Source organism: Phycodurus eques, chromosome 2, assembly GCF_024500275.1.
Source record: "Phycodurus eques isolate BA_2022a chromosome 2, UOR_Pequ_1.1, whole genome shotgun sequence".
In the NCBI taxonomy this organism is placed as follows: domain Eukaryota; kingdom Metazoa; phylum Chordata; class Actinopteri; order Syngnathiformes; family Syngnathidae; genus Phycodurus; species Phycodurus eques.
The window spans coordinates 19,202,808-19,222,501 of NC_084526.1; the positions used below are offsets into that span (position 1 = coordinate 19,202,808).

The window sequence follows — 19,694 nt, forward strand, 5'->3', positions numbered from 1 at the left end:
TACACAAACAAACACACACACACACACACACAGTCCTTCAAAGGTATTAGACCACCTGTCTTTCCCTATTTGTCTCTGAGGTGAGGGCACCCAGCATCGTGAAGTGTTTAATGCAGATTCTTGATTTCAGTAAGTTCTCAATGTTTTACAATTATTTTAACAGGAATGAGGAATTTCAAACTAAATTTAACTTTATAGTCTCAAATTCAAGCCCTAAATATAATATTTCGCTAATAAGAACATTTAAAGACATTTTTTTTTTTTTTTCAAAATGATTTTTATCAGGAATGAAAAAAAATATATATAATTTTACATTTTTAAAGAAATTACAAAGCAATTTGCTATTTTTACGATTACAAATATTTGAGTTAAAGAGCTTCTAAATCCTGTATTAACCATTATACAATCATATTTTTGAAAGTAATTACCAATTCTGTTCATTTGGGGCAGAAAATTGTAAAGGTAAAAATCTATATACAAAGCTTTTTCCAAATTGTGGTCAGCTTTAACTGTCACTTAAAGTGACTTTTTTTACTTAAAGCAACCAAAGTGATAATATAAGACCGTTATGCACATGCACTCCACTACAATGGGAGAAAAAAAAGATGTGAACCCTTGGAAAGTGCTTCAATTTCATATTTTTATAGAGAATAACATGTTAACATTCACAGGACAAAGAGGAAAAAGTGAACCCTTGAGACTGCTGGTTTAAGCAGACTCTTATGATTTAGATGAAGATCAGACCACATTTTATGACCAATTCATGCAGAAATTTAAGAAATTCCAAAGGGTTACTTATGGTTGTTGGTGCTAAGTGATGTAATGATCAGAATCTGTTGCAGTGCTCTTCTCTCGCAGATTCTTCCCACTCAACCATAGATAGCTGCATAGCTCCGTAACACTAAGCCGACTCATCCAGAAATTTTGGAAGACTCACCTCAGCAAACTTGAGGTCGCTGTTGATGAAAGACCACTCTAGGAGCTGCTGGATGGTGGGGACACCAACCTTGTCTTTTTTGTCCATGAAGATCTGGTAAAAGTAACAGTCCTGCACCTTCTGGCCTGCTGACCTGCACAAATAATATGATAAAACTAGATTAAGCATCGAGGATTCATGTTAAATAAACATTTCAACTGTAGTTTTCCTGGGGAAGTTTTCGCAAGTTATTTCTCCTGTTTACTTAGAATCACTGATATCAATTTCAAATTGAATGAGTTTTGAAAATTTGCTACCCAGCCCCACTTATTTACAGAAACTCCACATTATTAAGCAAGTCACATGTGTAATGAATGGCCAATGAGTCCGAAAAAGCCAGCAAGGATTTGGCGGAGTAATGATGTCAAAATGAGCTCTGTAAAACGTGCCGTTTTTAACCCTTTCCTGTCAGGATTGGAAAAAAAAAAAAAAGTTGCCTTCTGCAGTATGATAATTTTCATTCAAGACTACGCACCAAGTCACGCTGCAGAAAACACCAATCAAGCTGTGGCTGCTATGGGTGTAAAGTGGGGAAAATGAATGGTGTGGCTACCATCGTTCCCTCATCTTAACCCCATTGATAACCTGTAGAGTGTCCTTAAAAGGAAGATCTGTGAAGGTGGACGGCAGTACATCTCCAAAAGCGAATCTGAGAGGCAATTATTGCATCTTCAAATAATATACAGACAGAAATTATCCATGTACTTCCAGTTTCAATGGATGAGTGAATTATTTAGTGGCTACCATTATGCCCTGACATCAACCCTATTGAAAATCTGTGGAGCATACTAAAATGTAAGCTCTATGAGGGTGGACAGCAGTATATCTTCAATGTTTAAGTTCAATGGATGAAAGAGTTGTTAAGGTGATATCTAAGAGGGCTTTCTATTTGACTTGATCAGTAAAGATGTTTTGGGTCAAAATACCATTTGTTTTGTGTTTTCTGTAATTATAGCAATGTAATGAAAACAATCTGACATTTTCTTCACAATCTTTTTAATTGCTGGGCATAATAATTTGGAACTAGGGAAGGGCCGCTATCAGATTTTGACGGTATGATAACCTTGAGAAAAAAATACTGCAGTATCACAGTATCGCAGTATTGCAATTACAGCTCTAAAATTATATTTGGATAAATATATTTTTGCTGTTAAATAAGATTTTATTTTTAAACAAAATATAGAATATTTGGTACATTAATAAATGTGTACCATGTTAAGATAAAGAAATAAATACATACAATCAAAACTCGAACTATGAGCAGCTATTAAGGGTCCTCGCACAGCACGGGGTACTGGCACATTGGTGTACTGGCACGTTTGAATAGTGGCGCATTGCGGATTCATTGAATTCAAATGCACACCACAGTTGTAAAATTTATATTCGCGAAAAATGGTGAAAATGAATATTTTTCCATACAATAGTTTCCATTTTCCATACTTCTCCAGACCTGGAAATCAGCTGACCAAGCACAGTGTCTTGCATCTTGAGGGGAGGCCTTATTTTTTCATGACTTGAGAGGCATAAAAAAACAACAACGATATTATCGTTTATTGTGATAGTTTTTGGAAAAATGCATAGTCTTAAAAAATTATCATGACAGGCCTAAAAGTACGTGAACATTACCTCCTCTCCAGCCACACACAGTTTTTCCTATTTTTGTTCTTCTTTAAACACAATACACTGCCACAATCATTGGTGTTTTCACTGTGCTAATGGTTGTATCCAGTAGCTATGACACAATTGTATTGACTATTTAGAAAAACTAACAGACAGCCAATGCTTAATAATTTGGAACATAGTGTATTCCTGCTTTTGATATTATGTGTAATCATTATCAATGAGTAGAGAATTTCTACAGTAAATGTGGAAAATGTCCTCGACCCCTACAATCACACAATCCAAAGGATGTATTCCATTACGCATTGGAACCTCTCATTCAAGTTTCTGGTTTCTTAGTGACAAAAGTACAGTAGAAATTGATTTTAGATCTTAGATGACTTGTGCTATGAGCTTGTATTGCAGCAGTGTCAACTAAGATGCAGAAATGGACTTTGGGTCACTCGGTGGAGCTCAAAGCTCAGCACCGCTTACCTTAGTTTGAGCAAAGGATCTACCCGCAGTATGTGATGGAACAGTATATTGAGGAACTCCTCGGGATCTGCAGCACAATATGTGCCTCAGTAAGGTAGAGGACAATCAGAAGGATAAATGTTTGTACAGTAATTTATGTTAAAATACCTTACCTTTTTCTTCAGAGGTGAAGCCAGACGCAGCTTCTACTTTCTCCAGGATCCTCCTGAGTTTCATCACTTTGGTGGCACATACATACCCGTGTCTGAATGAGAATCAGAAGCACCTTGAAACCAATTGTGTTCAGCCTTAAGAGGTTTCACTGTCCTTGGTCAGTTGGTTTTGATTGTCTGAATTCACAATAATAGGCAAAAGTAAACCACTGTTTATCAGACTCACATGCGCAGGGGGTTGACTATCTCAGTGCGCAACAGTTCTTGGGTCTCTCTGTAATACTCCACGTCCGTCTTTGAGCGCGGCCTCAGCAAAACTGTGTCCAGTACAGAACTGAAGGAAAAGAGGCTGCACAAAAAGCAAAGTTCTGTATCATTGTTTCAACGGTAGATTATCAAAACATCCGACTGATATTCATGAAAGCTTGATGTGATTCATACAATGTCACATTGATTGTGAATCTAATATACATGCTTTCCCCTAAGAATCTAACGTAAGGTTATATTATTTCTAGATAGTAATGATTACAATTTAAAGAATAAGGTTGCATGTGGTTTGAATCAAAAGCCCTTTGTCAGTGTAACAGCCGAAGTCAAACAATTTACTCATCAGGCTGTCTCAGGGCAGTACCGTTGAACAAGGTAGTGCTCTATCTCCAATCAATACAACAGAAATCCTAAGAATAAATGTAGAGCTGGTGTGAATTGCAAAACGCTGACCAAAAGAGGGTTGAATCCAAGTAGCAGGAGTTGTAGTGGCCCTGGATGCCTTTCTTCTTGCCCACCATGATGTCCAGGCCATCAGTCTCGCTGCGGGGCGGGGTGTTCTCGTGTACTATCTCACTCAAGTAGCCCCCGAAAGCTGTGTGAAGGGACACACAGTTATACAAGACTGTTCACATAATTTTTACTGTTGTTCTCTGCCAGTCCAAAATACAAGTGGTCCATGGTTTACGACATAGCAACGTAAGCCAATTTGTACACTGACCTTACCACATTACCGGTAACCCGTTTTTATGTCTCAAAAGTATTTTTTGTCACAATGGCTGTCTGTTGTCGTACGAGAGCAGCTCCAACTACCGTAGACAAATCCTTGTGTGTTTTGACATACTTGGAAAATACAGACGATTCTGATTCTGAACCTACAATATTTCAATGCAGTAATGTCATACAGTATTAAATAAAACACTTCAGGCCATAGAAACAAGACAATCACATGCAAACAGTAAGTCCGTCGGTAACTGAGCGTGCTTTCTTGTGACACGTAACAATGTATTCTTACAATTTAATTGTGCACCGTTCCGTAACCTTGAAAAGTCTCACGTAGGGACGGCTGTACACCAAGGACCCCCATAGATGTACAGGGATCTCGTTTGATGTGCGTCCCGCGTCTGGGACGTGCCATGCGGGCGAGCATGGTAGATATCGGTGCATTTCCGCTGTGAAAACCTCTCCCATACGGTTTGTAATTGTATGGTTAGCTTATATTTCACTCTCACCGCGACTGAGGGGGAGTTAGTTAACTTTTTCCTCCGGGGGGGGGCGCTCGCTGCGGACAGGCTCACCAGCTTTCACATGCGGGGAGCGAAGGAGTCACAAGCCTCACAATCAATCAGTAAAGAGAAGTCTGCAGGCTGGGGGAGTCCTGGGTAGCCCACAGTGGCAAGCCAGGTCACCACTCGGTGTCAAAATAAAGCATATAACCGCGAGGACCGTTTGAAGTGTAGTAGAGCTAGTGGGCTACCTGCCTTCATCAAAGCACAAGCTAGTGATCCACCATGCTGTCAGTATGTGGATTGGCCATCAGTGGCGTGGTGCAAGGCAAACCCAGTTGAACCGGGCCTTTCACATCCACATGAACTCAAGTATTGTAATTCAGTTTTGACAAACAAAGGGTGAGTCGTATTGGTTGCTAAACACAGCGTTTATCCGCTGACATATGAAGCCTCGTAAATAGTGTATTTAGACGGGTTTTGTCCTGGAAGTCCTTAACAAAACCTGGCACGCTTGAATGAAAAGAAACCTGTAAGATACTGTACTTCCACAGAAGTCTGCAAAGCCACTCGCTGAACGGCGTGGTCAACGAGTCGAAAGAATGTCAGACAGGTTTGCAATTGTGATGCATTTAAACGACTTAACTTCAAACAGAAGTTTAACAAGTGCGAAGTTTGTGGTCATAAATCAACAGTGTCGTTTGTAGATGAGCGGCGTGACACACGTGACGTATACCACCAGCTACGTAGCTGCATGGACTGTGATTACAGCCTAACACGCTAAGCTAATTAAATAAAAATATAAATGTATAACTGCACCACACAATTACATGAAAATATTAAGCATCCTGCACATTGATCTGTAATTTCTCCAATTTACTTAGTGTTAACATTCTATTATCTTAAATGTCTTGTGGCTATATTTAAAGTATTTGCTGGTATTATGTTAAAAAACGATTCCTGTTTTTATAATTTATTATAATTCAGTTTCCTGATTTGCGTCAATACATACACATTTTGAGTAGTTCGATATGTGTACTGTATCATCAAATTTAGAGCTAAAAAGATAGCCCATGGCACGATATGTTTTATACACATCAAACACCAAAGGCATGAAAAAGGTGACCCAAAAAAAACATTTTACGGGGGATCGGGGATCCCCTGAGTCCTTAAAAGTCCGCAGAGAATTTTTTTTATTTTAACATAATTTAAGCAATCTGGAAGACTCTGTCCAATAGGGAAAAATAAAAGCATTTTCTTCACGCAGAAAAACATTTACTTACAACGCTCAAGTACATGTTGATGTACAAATTTAAGATTATAATTAAATTTGCCTCATTTCTTTGCTTTTTTGTTTTGGCCTCCAACTTGAGCCAGGCCCATCTCCACCTGTACCTGATGCCTACTCCAAGCTGTGCCACATGAAGAGCATCCCCCTCTTTAAGTACTCTCATTCTTGAAAAGAATAGAGTAAAATCATTGTTTCACTTAATTTTTTCACTATTACCAACTTCAAAGGCTAATCCCAAATGCATCCTCCAGGAAAATATTAAGTACAATATTTTTCTCTTTTTATTGGCCACTTCTGAATTTAAGTTAGTTCATTCTGTGTTGTGACATAATCCTTAAAATCACTCCATCGCTTAATATATTTAACATTTATATCCGTAAACTAATTAGATAATTGTAGCCGCATTTCCTAATTAATACAAGATGTACTAGCGGATCAACTCTTGTCGACGATGTTACGTGTGCTTTGTGGTTCTGCTGGGACCACAACCGGGGCCACGACCCGCAGCACCTCAACACGAAAATACAAAAGACCATTACAACAAATACGACCCGGGCTGATCTGATGAGCAAATATGTTGCTTAAATGTAAGAGTCGCAATAGAGGTTGGGATTAGCCAAACATTGTCCTCAAGTAAGAGTACTGTTACTTGACAATAATGTGACTCAAGTAAAAAGTAGTCCTCCAATTACTTGAGTAAAAAGTACATAGTGAAATCATTACTCAAGTACTGAGTAAATAGTAACTTTTGATATTTTTTTTTACCACAGCATGAATATCAATTACAAAAAATAAATTTAAAAAATTGCAACAAAATGTAAATGTGCAATTTCTGAGGTAGCTGTGTGTGTGTGTGTGCCTGTATGCACAGTCAAAGCTCCCAAAAAACATCTGCAATTTACTTCATGGTGTTTTCTTATAACTTAAGCTGCAAAATCCACATTTTGGCACAGTGCCAGACAAATACTACAATACATAAAAGCTGTTGCTTTTGTTCATCTAAATGTAAACAAGAGTAGCACGCCGTTGCCTTCGTGGTGACGATGACCTTTCCAACATGGCCGCCTCTCGATAGGGTGGGGTCCTCAGCCCCCACGGTGCAGGCACAGCAATTACAGGACACTTCTGACGGTTATCGTGCATGCAAAAAGGTATCAATTCACTAGCATGTGTACGCAGACACATACCCCTGGGACTTATTCGCTGCGTGTTCCGGCCACTCACTCAGTGCGACAAATAACATAACTATGAGACTTTCTTGGGTATCCCCTCGCTTACACTGTGGTCTGACAGATGTTTATAATTTACATAGCCTCTCCCACCACACTTCAGTTGTACAGCCGGGTCCACAAGCCCTGTCCTGCATGCTTCTCCTCCTGTCCCTGTCGTCCTGCCCTTCCCTCACAGGGTCTAGCACTACTGACCCACACAACAGTCGAATCCAATGTGTCATCATACTAGTTATAATGCTTTACTTTCCTCATCTTGTTTAGAGCAAGTGCTTTGTCCTTTGTTGTCTTCTTTTCCTATATTATTTAGTTACCTTTTCACTCTTTCTTCTCTCTTTTTTCTGTCACTCCTCTTTAAAAACTTTGTTCTGGTCAACTGAATGACTGTAAATCTCAATAAATATCCATCAGAACACAAAGAACCCACAGCGGTAGCTTAAAAAGCCGGCTGTGAGAACAGTAAAACTATTCCGTCATGAAAGTGATACAGATCTTCCTTTCTGCTCGACCCAACAGCCAAATAGGACAAAAAAAGAAAGAAAATACCTGTTTCCATGTATAAAAAAAAAAAAAAAAAAAAAAAAAAAAAAAAGACTTTTGTGAAACGATGCATTTCAAGCAGAACTTTCACTTTGATGCAAATTATTGTTTTTGTGATTAGCTCAATCATCTAAACAATGCTTTCCTACTATATAACAACATAAAGACAATAAAAACATATTTTGATTGCAAAATTACAGTTTATTTACATGTATAACATATGCATTTTCAAATTGATGATGCATGAACTTTCAAATATGTACAGCTGTGTGCCCGGTGTGTGGGGGTGCATGCATGTGGGACTTTTGTGGGTTCCCAGTCAGCAGACAACCAGCCATGAACAGCCCCACCACTGCTTGTTGCACCACCTGTACATGATAAAAAAAATAAACAATTAGCATAAAAATGAAACATATTATTGCTGCAGTCTGAAGTGGAGAAAAAATACTTCTCTCACCTTTCTTGCGAACAGGTGTGGGAGTGCATCTCCTGCAATTTTTAGAAATATGAAATATTTATATGATTTGTGAACGTGTAGTATCATAGGACATAGGCGTTTATTTGTGCACGTTGCATGATAAAAATGGTCAACGTAGTAATCGCTCAGGCTATGGCCATTAGCGTTGAAGTTAGCAAGTTCTTACCTCTTCAATGACTTTCTGGGGGTTCAGGGGAGGACACCCTGCTGCTCCCAGATAAAGATGAATCCGGATCAGGCTCATTGTAATCCGAGTCCGAATGTCCGTCGGCAGTCAACGTTTCAGGTTAAGTGGACCGTGATATGGTCGCGATCTCACTGCAGGCCGCATGCCGTTTGTTGTCGTAGCGTCATCCCTTTCTTTTTTGGGAAAAGGATGACGATGCGCGTTAGCAAAACTTTATTTTAGAGTAGGCTGTATTTATCCAAGTATTTTCACTGTAATTCTCTCTCTCAACCACAGTGCTACAACTCTACAGCGCCCCAACCCCCACGGCCCTCAACAGATATCGTCTTCCTCTGATCGTGCTGACAAAGCTCTGATCAAAGCCACTGCTGCCATCTAGTGTCGATTAATCATGCTAAACTCCTTCCCAAGCCTTTGATACATATTGTGGAGCTGCGCCAAACCCTCTATTACACTTCAAAGGAAAAAAAAACACAGAAAACGTATTAATACGTCTTTGGCACTAAATAGATGGATTTGTGAAAACTTATTAATACATCTCTGGCACTAAATGAGTTAATTGTATGATGTTATGGCAGTCAGCTGCAAGTTTACAACAGTGTTTCTGGTGCACAAGACGTACATGGGTTGGAAATACAGTAAATACTTCATACAGACAAACAATCGGCCCCAATGGATGCGGAAGTTGGGAGGAGGGAAAAAAAGTTTGAGAGTTTGCGCTGGTGTACTTCCTAATCCTCGCCTCCATGGAGGGTAACAGGCAACATATATGTATGTATGTTATCACCTTCACACCTATGGGCAATTTAGAGTCTTCAATTAACCTACCAAGCATGTTTTTAGGATGTGGAAGGAAACCAAAGTACCCGGAAAAAAAACCACACACTCACGTGGAGAACATGCAGACTACACACAGGCGAGGCCGGATTTGAACTGTGAGGCAGATGTGCTAACCAGTCGTCCACCGTGCCGCCGCTGCATATTACAGTACGCTAAAAAAGAATAGAAGTCATTTGAAAACTTTATTAAACTAGTTTTTCACAGATTAGTAAGAATATATGCCCGTGAATATTGTAATATTGTCTGTATGTAAATTACGGCGTTTGTGTATAAATATTTGTGATTTGAAGGTAAATCTCTAATCAAATGCTAATGTTAGCTAGCCCGTCAATAGGGTTTTCCATTGAGTGATAACATAATAATAATTTTCTAAAATTATGTGTGTCTTGTATTTAAATATTCAATGCGAGTAATTATTTTTGTTGTGCATTTAGTTTTACAGTAAACTCCAACTGGGGTGTCAATAAACAGTTTAAAGCAAGCTCAGGGAAGACGAAGAACATGGAACACAGCTTGCTACAAGCAACACAGGGTGTGTCCAGGGTACGTTGACAACGGAGGAACTTGCACACACAACCCGCGCCGCTGTACACTAATAGTTTTCTTCGATTATAATGTTTTTATGATCATTAGAAGCTAAAATCGAAACCTCGATTAAATTTCAAATAATCGACTAGGCCTATTGAATGGTGTTTTTTAAAATGAGGAATTAAAACAAAAACAGAACTTTTGTCCTTAACGTGCCAACAAAACCATGCAATACAGTATGACAGGAACATTGATGAAAGGATACTGATAACTGTGCATACCTCACAGCTCTGGCTGACTATAGTAACAAAATAATGTATCTATTCTTATATTACAAAATAAAAATTTTATATTATCACAGTGTGATCGTACAATGTTGTAACTAAAGCATCCATCCATCCATCCATTTTCTATACCGCTTATCCTCACTAGGGTCACGGACGTGCTGGAGCCCATCCCAGCTATCTTCAGGCGAGAGGCGAGATACACCCCAAACTGATCGCCAGCCAATCGCAGGGCACACAAACAAAAAACAAACAAACAACCACTCGCACTCACATTCACACCTACGGGCAATTTAGAGTCTTCTATTAACCTACCATGCATGCTTTTGGGATGTGGGCGGAAACTGGAGTCCCCGGAGAAAACCCAAGCAGGCACAGGGAGAACATGCAAACTCCACACAGGCTAGGCCGGATTTGAACCCGGGTCCCCAAAAGTGTGAGGCAGATGTGCCAACCAGTCGGCTACCGTGCCCTAACTAAAGCCTTCTGAAACAAGTACGAATTTTCCTAGTAATACATTTTACCATTATGTACTGTATTACAAAAGAACACATTCATTCCCATTTACGCAGAGTCCCTGAACGCACCTCGTGCACTCACGCAGCTGCTGGGTGCCTTCCTAGTTTCATTCTGAAGAGCGAAATAGGAAGTGCAGCACGTGTACAATCTTTGAGCATGTCCAAACAGGTCTCTCTGCTGGTCACTTTTAATATTACACTTGATTCACTTCCAACATTGCAGCAGACCCTGAGATGTGACTATTGTGCACGTGTACATTACAATGCGCAAACAAAATATACACAAAAAATATCGTGCAGCCCTACTGGCTGTTATATGCAGCTCAGCCTCAGTAATTGTGCCCTACGTCAGCAGGAAAAAGGCTTAAAGTGGCATCTAAGATAGATGGATGGATGGATGACTCACCGATAGAGTTGCAGCGTTCGATGGGGTTGGCCGAGTGGTGGAGCGACGGGAAGCGAGAGTCAGGCCGACAGCACTTGAGCTTCACGAAGAGGGCCTTCTTAGGCGGGCAGTTGAAGTAGCGCGTACCTTTGAATGTGCCGTCGGTGCAACCCGGGCACTCCTCTTCCTGGAATATAATGTTTAGGAAAAAAGCATGGTTACACCGATGAGTATTTGGGTATTTGTGTGCTCGTGGCCACATTTGATTTTCATAAACAGATAAGCTTAATTATTCGTGGATGAGGTTAAAAAATATCAAGTTAAAATATTTTTTTAATGATAAAATCATGACTTTCTTTTAATTTTATTATTTAAAATTTAATACAACTATTTCACCAATTAAGAGATATGATTATTTGACAATTTTGTATTTTATCATTGCAGTAATATTGCATTTAATATAAATTTTGTAATTTAATTAATTATAATTCATTTACTTAAGTATTTAACCAAGTATTAAATAAAATACAAAACGTTAAATTTAACAAACAAGTAAAATTATTTAATTTGTTTTTTCTTAATTTTTTATAATTTACTATATTTATTTAAAAATATGTTTATCTTATTAAAGTGGTTAAAATTATTAATATTAATTGAATAATGTGTGGAGTTTGCATGTTCTCCCCGTGCCTGCGTGGGTTTTCACCGGGCTCTCCGGTTTCCTCCCACATCCCAAAAACATGCATTAATTGGAGACTCTAAATTGCCCGTAGGCATGACTGTGAGTGCGAATGGTTGTTTCTTTCTATGTGCCCTGTGATTGGCTGGCAACCAGTTCAGGGTGTACCTCGCCTCCTGCCCGATGACAGCTGGGATAGGCTCCAGCACGCCCGCGACCCTAGTGAGGAGAAGCGGCTCAGAAAATGGATGGATGGATGGAATAATATTTTTGTTTTTGTTATTTACAACAAATAAATGAACAAACTTAATCTTCTTTTCCTTTTGGCTTGTCCCTTTAGGGGTCGCCACAGGGCGTCATCCTTTTCCATGTAAGCCTATCACCTGCATCCTCCTGTCTAACACCAACTGCCCTCATGTCTTCCCTCACGACATCCATCAACCTTCTCTTTGCTCTTCCTTAGCTCTCTTGCCTGGCAGCTCCATCCTCATCATTCTTCTACCAATATGCTCACTATTTCTCCTCTGGACGTGTCCAAGACATTCTTAGCCAACTCTTCTTTTAAAATAATCCCGACTAATTTCTCTTCCCATCTACACCATGGTAAAATAATTTAAACCCTGCCCCTAAACTTCTAGCCTTGCTGCCTTTCCACCTGCTCTCTTGGACTCACAATATATCAACCTTTCCCCTAATCATCATGTCAACCAACTCCCGAGATTTTCTTGTCATAGTCCCAACATTCAAAGTCCCCGCATTCAGTTCTAGGCTCTGTGCTTTCCTCTTTCTGCCAAAGAACCCGCTTTCCACCTCTTCTTCGACTTCAACCCACACTAGCTGAATTTCCAACGGCGCACTGCAGGTTGACAGCGCCGGTGGCGGACGTTGTTAACCCGGGCCACGACCGATCCGGTATGGAATTCTTTGGATGAACGCTCATATTTGTTTGGCAAAGTTTTAAGACGGATGCCCTTCCTAACACAACCCTCTGCATTTATCGAGGCTTGGGACCGGCCTACAGTTTGCACTGGCTTGTGCCCCCGATAGGGCTGCATTAAATGAAGAAACTTAATGATTTTAATAAAACAAGTGAATACATTTTAACTAACCAATTTTAGGAAAACAGAGCTAAATTAACATAACAAATATTACAGGACTTTTAATAATGTAAGTGCTTGGAGGATCAGATCAAACTATGTGGCTACGTTGCTCACCCCTGGTCTATCCCAACAGTGTTATGTATGTGTTCTCACCAGCTCCAGCCCGGCCAGAGGCTCCAACAAGCCTGGAGGCAGACCCACCCAGCGGATGACGCCACACAGAGGGGGGTTCTCCTTCACCTCCACCAGGGAGCCCACCTCAAGACCAGGCTGCCCTCTGGTAGGTGTTGCAGGCCGCGGCGAAGAGGGGGCGGTGGGCAACGGTGCCTCGGCCTGCTCCCCCATTACAGACTGGACGGATAGGGAGAGCGGCCCGTGATTCATGTTGTCGATGGGCCCGCTCTTGCGGTTCAGGCTGAAGGGCAGCGAGTGGAACTTGTTGTCACTGGCCAACGAAGTGGCCAGCGGCACCCTAGTGGGCGGGGGGGACTGGTTGAAGTCGGGTGGAGTTTCGGTGAGCGACTTTGCTGGGTCCTCCCCAACTGAAGGATAGAAAGAAGACGTGAAATGTATTTGGAGGTAATAAAACAACATTATATTAACATTTTACAACACACACAAAATAGATAAATGGAACATGTCTGAGATGAGCTGCCATTAAGATGCTGTTAAACACCATCTGGAGGATGACTGGAGAATGGCATGTACACTGGCAGCTAGCTGGTGTGTATATTTCATCAGCAGACTTTATTCTTCAAATCAGCCATTTTGATCATTCACAGGACAGGTCGTACAGTTAAGCCTAAAATTAGTCATACCATAGACAAATTGGTGTCCGGAAATAACATGGGGAAAAGCACTTGACTGTTTAAAAATCACTATTTTCAGAAGATTTGTATATTCATATATATTTAAGATTGAGCTTCCTCAAACTCCCACGTTCAAACTGGGCATATGAATTATTATCTAAATGTATTTTAAAAAAATAAAAAAATAAAATAAAAATATGAAAATGTGTACATGTTTCACGAATAACTCCATCATGGGGCAGTCTGGGGATTAGGGATTAGTAATTAGCATGTCTCCCTCGCAGTTCTGAGGTTTGGGGGTCACAGCCCTCCTGTGTAGGGTTTGCATGTTCTCCCTATGCTTGCGTGGGTTTTTTCCGGATACTTCGGTTTCCTCCCAAATTACAAAAACATGATTTAAGATTTAAGATTTAAATGAGAGCAGCACTGTTCTACATAGATGGTTCAGATATGTTAATGAAACATGCCAGATAAGTCATTAAAGCTAAAACATAATAATAATAAATAAAATAATAATAATTCAAGTCAACACCTCAAGGAGGTCACCACCTGTTTGTGAGTCACTGCTGACGCTCACATCGTTACACGTTAGAGGTCAGTATTCTAGCGTCGATGCAAAAAATGCTTTCACAATGAGACAGCATTTGGTGAAATGAAAACGATGTCATCAAATGGATGCTTGACATTATGACATAAGGAGTGAAATTCTCTGATAAACAAGTAATATAAGAAAAAATAAATCCCAACACTTATGGAAAGACAGAAACAAGACACAATGTGCAATTCTGACATCAGACTTTTAAAAATGCTTTGGCCACCCAATAGTTTCACTTTTTTAAATGTTTCTCTAGTTGTAGTTTAATTTGCAGCACTAAGCATTAATAAAAGCCTTTTCCTCAACACTGGTGGCACCATGCAAGTGGGATGGGATGCCAAAAATTGTCTGCTGGAGACTGCTGGAAAGGTCTTCGTGGCAAGCTACTGTGACTGACTGAGCATTTCGTAGGCCATGTGACTGAAAAAGTATTTCACGTTGCAACATGTAGCAAATGCAGTTCCCAACTTTTAAATATTGGCAAAGTTCCCAAAATTATTTGAAAGCTCCACTTTGCCATAATATTCATGTGAATGGAGAATGTAAGTTAATGTCTGACCACAATCGGATCCAGCGTATTTCTTCAAATAGAGGATTCCCTTCTTGTATAGGCCAACAAGGGTGTGAAGACAAAATAAAAGCCTCCCTAAAATAAACCAATCCTATTTCCCACCTGGGAAAAAAAAAAAGTAGCTTTAATCATCTGTAAGATACAATTGTTCGCACATGGGCATTAAACAATTAACTGCTAAACCCTTTCTAACTTTGTTGCTAAGCAAAACAGCAGCACCTACTGAGACACGTAACCAGTCTCAGATGTATTTCAGGAAGTGACTTACCTCATGTTGTAGACGAGTATTATAGATCTGATTTTCATGACGTTTTTATCGCTGATTAACATTCCAGTAGATGCCGACACGTTTATGTCCTGGGGAGCTGCGTAACGGTGTCTGAATTTGTTTTGGTATGGAACATTTCCCATTGCCACACGGAACATAATAGGTACGGGACAGCAAGTGTAACTGCCTCACAGAGTAGCTACAACACTACTCCATAAAAACACATACAGCAGCTCAGCCTCTGGAGAGCGGCGCTCATAGCTCGCGATATGCTTTTGGCATAACGTCAAATTACTATACAACTAGAGCACTATGTATTTTTAAAGCATGAATATTTAGAGTGCTCAAACTGTTTTGTTGCACTAGGCTGCCTCCTTTATTTACAAACAATTAGTGTTGCATTTTCATAAAAAGAAAATATTTTGATCCATATAAATTATTAACAATTTATAAATATATTGTTGTATACATAATTATAAGAGAAATCATTTTTTTTAGAATACTTCACCTTTGGGGGAAGTACCTGCTACCAGTTTGCAGAATTTTGGGTTTCATTTTGAAAATTATTAAATATGTTGTTCTTTCCAGAAAAGTAGTTTTGTTTAGCATTTATTTCCCTTAATGTACTCAAAGTGAACCCAACTGCCACCTTAAAACCAAGGTACATACCACACCATGATTTTTGGTGGCCACCCCAAGAATCTATCTGCAACAGCCCTTTATAATACCAATAACATTGTTTAATATGATTTTAAAAGATTTTTACCCAATAGACGTCGGCCCCCATTTGCAGTTGCATAAATACATACCGCCTGTCACTGTTTGAGGAAATACAGTACTTATGAAGGTGTAATTTGAACTACCATTTGACCAGAATTTGTTACAAAAATATTGCATGGATTCTACCAAAAAAATCCTAACGGATGCTTGTTCGGAAACAGGAGCTTGCCAGCAAGACGGAGGACGTACCACGAGTGGCCGTGTGTTACCTTCGTCAATGTACCATGTGCTTTTGGATTTGGACTGCACTGGGGGGTCAACAGAGCTCCCATTTAAAGTATAGTAAAAGTCAGACTTGCTCCTACTGCCACACTGATGAGCTAAGCCTGGAAATAACAAAAGTACACCACAACACAGCACAGATGGATAATAAATAGAAAGGAAGGCGTATGTGTCTATTGCACAAGTGTACAAAGAGTGTGTGTCTGTGTTTTGACATTCTGTTTGCGACAGTGGATTATCAGAATGATACCATGATCATTAACCAGCAAAGAAAACAAAAGAAAATGCATGTTAATAGAATTGTATTGTATATGCAGCGGGGATCTCATACAGCGGAACCTCTGAAGCCCTTTACAGTCACACAAACTGTGATGTCACATAACATCAGCGTATCGCATGAGACCTCAGCACCGTGAGTATCACAGGATTTTGGGCAAGTCTTCGGCTTTTTGTGGCGTTTTTGGCGACACGTATTACAAAGTAAGGAGCAAAAAAGGAGAGAATGGTAATAAGAGAAGATTATACAAATGTTATGTAAAGTAACCTTTCAAATGAATTATTCTTTTGACATTCAAATTAATAATCTTAATATTAATAGTGCTAAATTTATTTTGTATTTTTAAGTCAGCTATACAGCCTTAAATTAACATTTTCACAAAAACAACATTCACAAAAAATCTGATTTCTGAGTTTTCCCCTTCGCTTTTGAAAAAGCAAATGAAAATGACATTATCGAAAAGTTTTTTTTTTCCCTTTATGGATTTGCTTTATTTCTCCTAATGCAAAACAAGCTTTTAAAGTGTTTCTTTTCAGCATTCCCCCACCCTGCGTATTAATTTGCATCTACTTTCACTGAATTAAGAGAAATAAATGATAATGTGGCAATAAATTGTGATTTATTTTATTTTATTTTTTTATCGTCTTGACAAACTCAAGTCGATTAATAAAAAGGAAGATGGTGACAATTTGACCCTGGAACAGATTCTTTTATTTTAATATGATTTTTTGTTTCAAACTTTTCATTCTCAGAGGTTCCACTGCATTTAGATTTAGTACTTAAGGATGCCTTGGTATCATAGCAAGGTTTTACAAAGGTGGTTTCGACTGAAAAAAGAATGTTAGTGCTTAAGATGTATATATTACTCATGTATCACCCCTGCAGAAATAAAATGTGACTAAGCAAGGTTGTTTCTGACAATCAGAGAGCAATTGAAAAGCCCCTTTTAAGAAAGAAAGAAAAGAAAAAAACTGAGTACCTTTGGTCTTCGGTTTGCTTTGGCCAGAGGACGACTTGTCGTTGTTGTTGCCTCTGGAAGCAAAAGTGTGCTTTTGCAGCCTTTGGTCCTGCATGGAATATTCTACATGGACCAAAATAAACATTCAACATTAGAGGCACTTATGAGATACATACATGAGAATACTGTCTGGATTATACACTGGCAATTTAAAATGTATTGTATTTAAATTTAAGCAGTGGTTTTTGAGCAAATGGTTTAATTAACATCCAGGCAAACTACACTGAAGTATTTTGATGTGTTCAAGGAGACATTAATTTTTTCAAAACACATCCCATGTATCTTAACAAAGCTGTGACATTCTTTGGTCGAAACACAAAAGATAAAGAATTCGACACCACTACTAATAAGTCAAGGTCAAGGTGCTTTTATTGTCAATTCTTCAGTATGCGTAACACATACAGAGGGTTGAAATTATACATACAGGGGATTGAAATTACGGTACTCAAAGGCCCGCAGTGCTGCAAAGACAGTACAAAAACTATGGTACAGTGGGTACGGAAAGTATTCAGACCCCCTTAAATTTTTCACTCTTTGTTATATTGCAGCCATTTGTTAAAATCATTTAAGTTAATTTTTTCCGCATTAATGTACACACAGCACCCCATATTGACAGAAAAAAAACTTAATTGTTGAAATTTTTGCTGATTTATTAAAAAAGAAAAACTAATATATCACACAGCCATAAGTATTAAGACCCTTTGCTGTGACACTCATATTTAACTTGGGTGCTGTCCATTTCTTCTGATCATCCTTGAGATGGTTCTATACCTTCATTGGAGTCATCTTTGCCAAATATTCAAGTATGTACCGCTTATTAGAATTTAAAAATGCTGCTATTACTATTAGCTAACTCTAATCTTTGCAAACACGGTCACTCTGCTTAACTTTTGGTTTTGACATGATAGTGCTTCCGTGTGGTTGCTTGATGAAGGGAGTTCTTTACCCAGCATAGCTGCTGGGTCATAGGCAAAGAAACTCAATGTGGGGTGGGTATTATCTAAATTAACCACACTGTTACATCACAACTTGGCAATATTTACAACGGCTCGCTCGTAGATGATTTACTTGATAGATTTACTTACTTCAATCTCAAACTTGATGGGTGGGCAGGTACTCCAAAGAGCCAACAATTTGTATTGTAAGCAATTACAGTGCCCTGAAAAAATATTGGCCCCCTTCTCAAATTATTATATTTTTGCATAGTTTCCCCACTTTAAACATCATCAAACAAATGTAAATATCGGACAAATATAACCCTGAAACCCTTGAACTTAAAATGTCGTTTTTAAATGTTGATTTCATTTATTGAGGAGGAAAAAAAATTCAGTTACCTAGCCCTGTGTGAAAAGGTAATTATCCTCCCTTGTTAAATGATTAATTAATTGTTCCTAACCACAATTTTTGGTTAATTTCCACTGAACACACCAAGCCTGATTACCTCCAGATCTGTTCAATCAATAAATCTCTTAGAGAATCTGTCCCGACATCAAGTCAGAAAAAAATATATAAAAAAAAACCTGAAAAAAAATGGCACGGTCCAAAGAAAGTCCAGAACAGTTGAGAAATAAAGTAATTGACATTATCAGTCTGGACGATCCAATGAAATTCTAGAACAGTCGCGAAATAAAGTACTGTAATTTCTCGTGTATAATGCGCACCCATGTAGAATACACACCCCCAAATTTGACCTCAAAATTCTGGAAAACCCTTCTATCTACAGACCCTTTCCAAAAAATTTGAATATCATGGAAATGTTTATTTATTTACATAATTCCATTCAAAAAGTTAAACTTTCATAGATTATAGATTCAGGGCCCACAATTTAAACAATTTCAAGTATTTATTTGTTCATTTTTACATAATTTGGGCTTACACCTCATAAATCAGGAACTGTAAACAAAATAAAATACTGTGAAGAAATCACCATTTATTTCTAATTTTTGTAGAAAAAAAAAAGAAATTAGGGTCACATTAAATCAATGAAAATATGGTACTTTCAAAACGATATGTTAATCTTCTATACTTGGCCAGGAATCCCTTTGCTTTAATCACTGCCTCAATGCGCCGTGGCATTGAGGCAATCAGCCTGTGGCATTGCCTGGGAGTTATGGAAGCCCAGAGTTCCCTGATGCTTGCTGTGAGTTGTTCTTTGTTTTTGGGTCTGGTGCCCCTCATTTTCCTCTTGATAATACACCATAGATTTTCAATGGGGTTTAGATCCGGTGAGTTGGCTGGCCAGTCAAGCACTGTGATGGCATGGGCGTCAAAGCAGGTTTTGGTGATTCTGGCGATATGGACAGGGTCCAGGTCCTGCTAGAAGATTAAATCTGCATCTCCATACAGATCCTCAGCAGAAGGAATCATGAAGTCCTCTAAA

The 19,694-nt window shown here is 39.0% G+C and overlaps 1 protein-coding gene across 4 annotated transcripts in view; it reads right to left on the minus strand.

Annotated features, from left to right (window-relative positions):
* cylda (cylindromatosis (turban tumor syndrome), a) overlaps positions 1-19,694 on the minus strand; it is a 53,168-nt gene that overhangs the window by 9,497 nt on the left and 23,977 nt on the right. For 3 of the 4 annotated variants that reach the window (XM_061669021.1, XM_061669031.1, XM_061669046.1), the window contains exons 5-13: positions 17,276-17,377; positions 16,007-16,123; positions 12,928-13,316; positions 11,017-11,182; positions 3,943-4,084; positions 3,449-3,571; positions 3,223-3,314; positions 3,071-3,137; positions 938-1,070 (exon numbers count right to left, since the gene is read on the minus strand). In XM_061669021.1, the coding sequence (XP_061525005.1) occupies positions 938-1,070; positions 3,071-3,137; positions 3,223-3,314; positions 3,449-3,571; positions 3,943-4,084; positions 11,017-11,182; positions 12,928-13,316; positions 16,007-16,123; positions 17,276-17,377 (1,331 nt within the window). The remainder of the gene's footprint in view (positions 1-937; positions 1,071-3,070; positions 3,138-3,222; positions 3,315-3,448; positions 3,572-3,942; positions 4,085-11,016; positions 11,183-12,927; positions 13,317-16,006; positions 16,124-17,275; positions 17,378-19,694) is intronic. The other variant, XM_061669038.1, reaches the window with a different exon arrangement.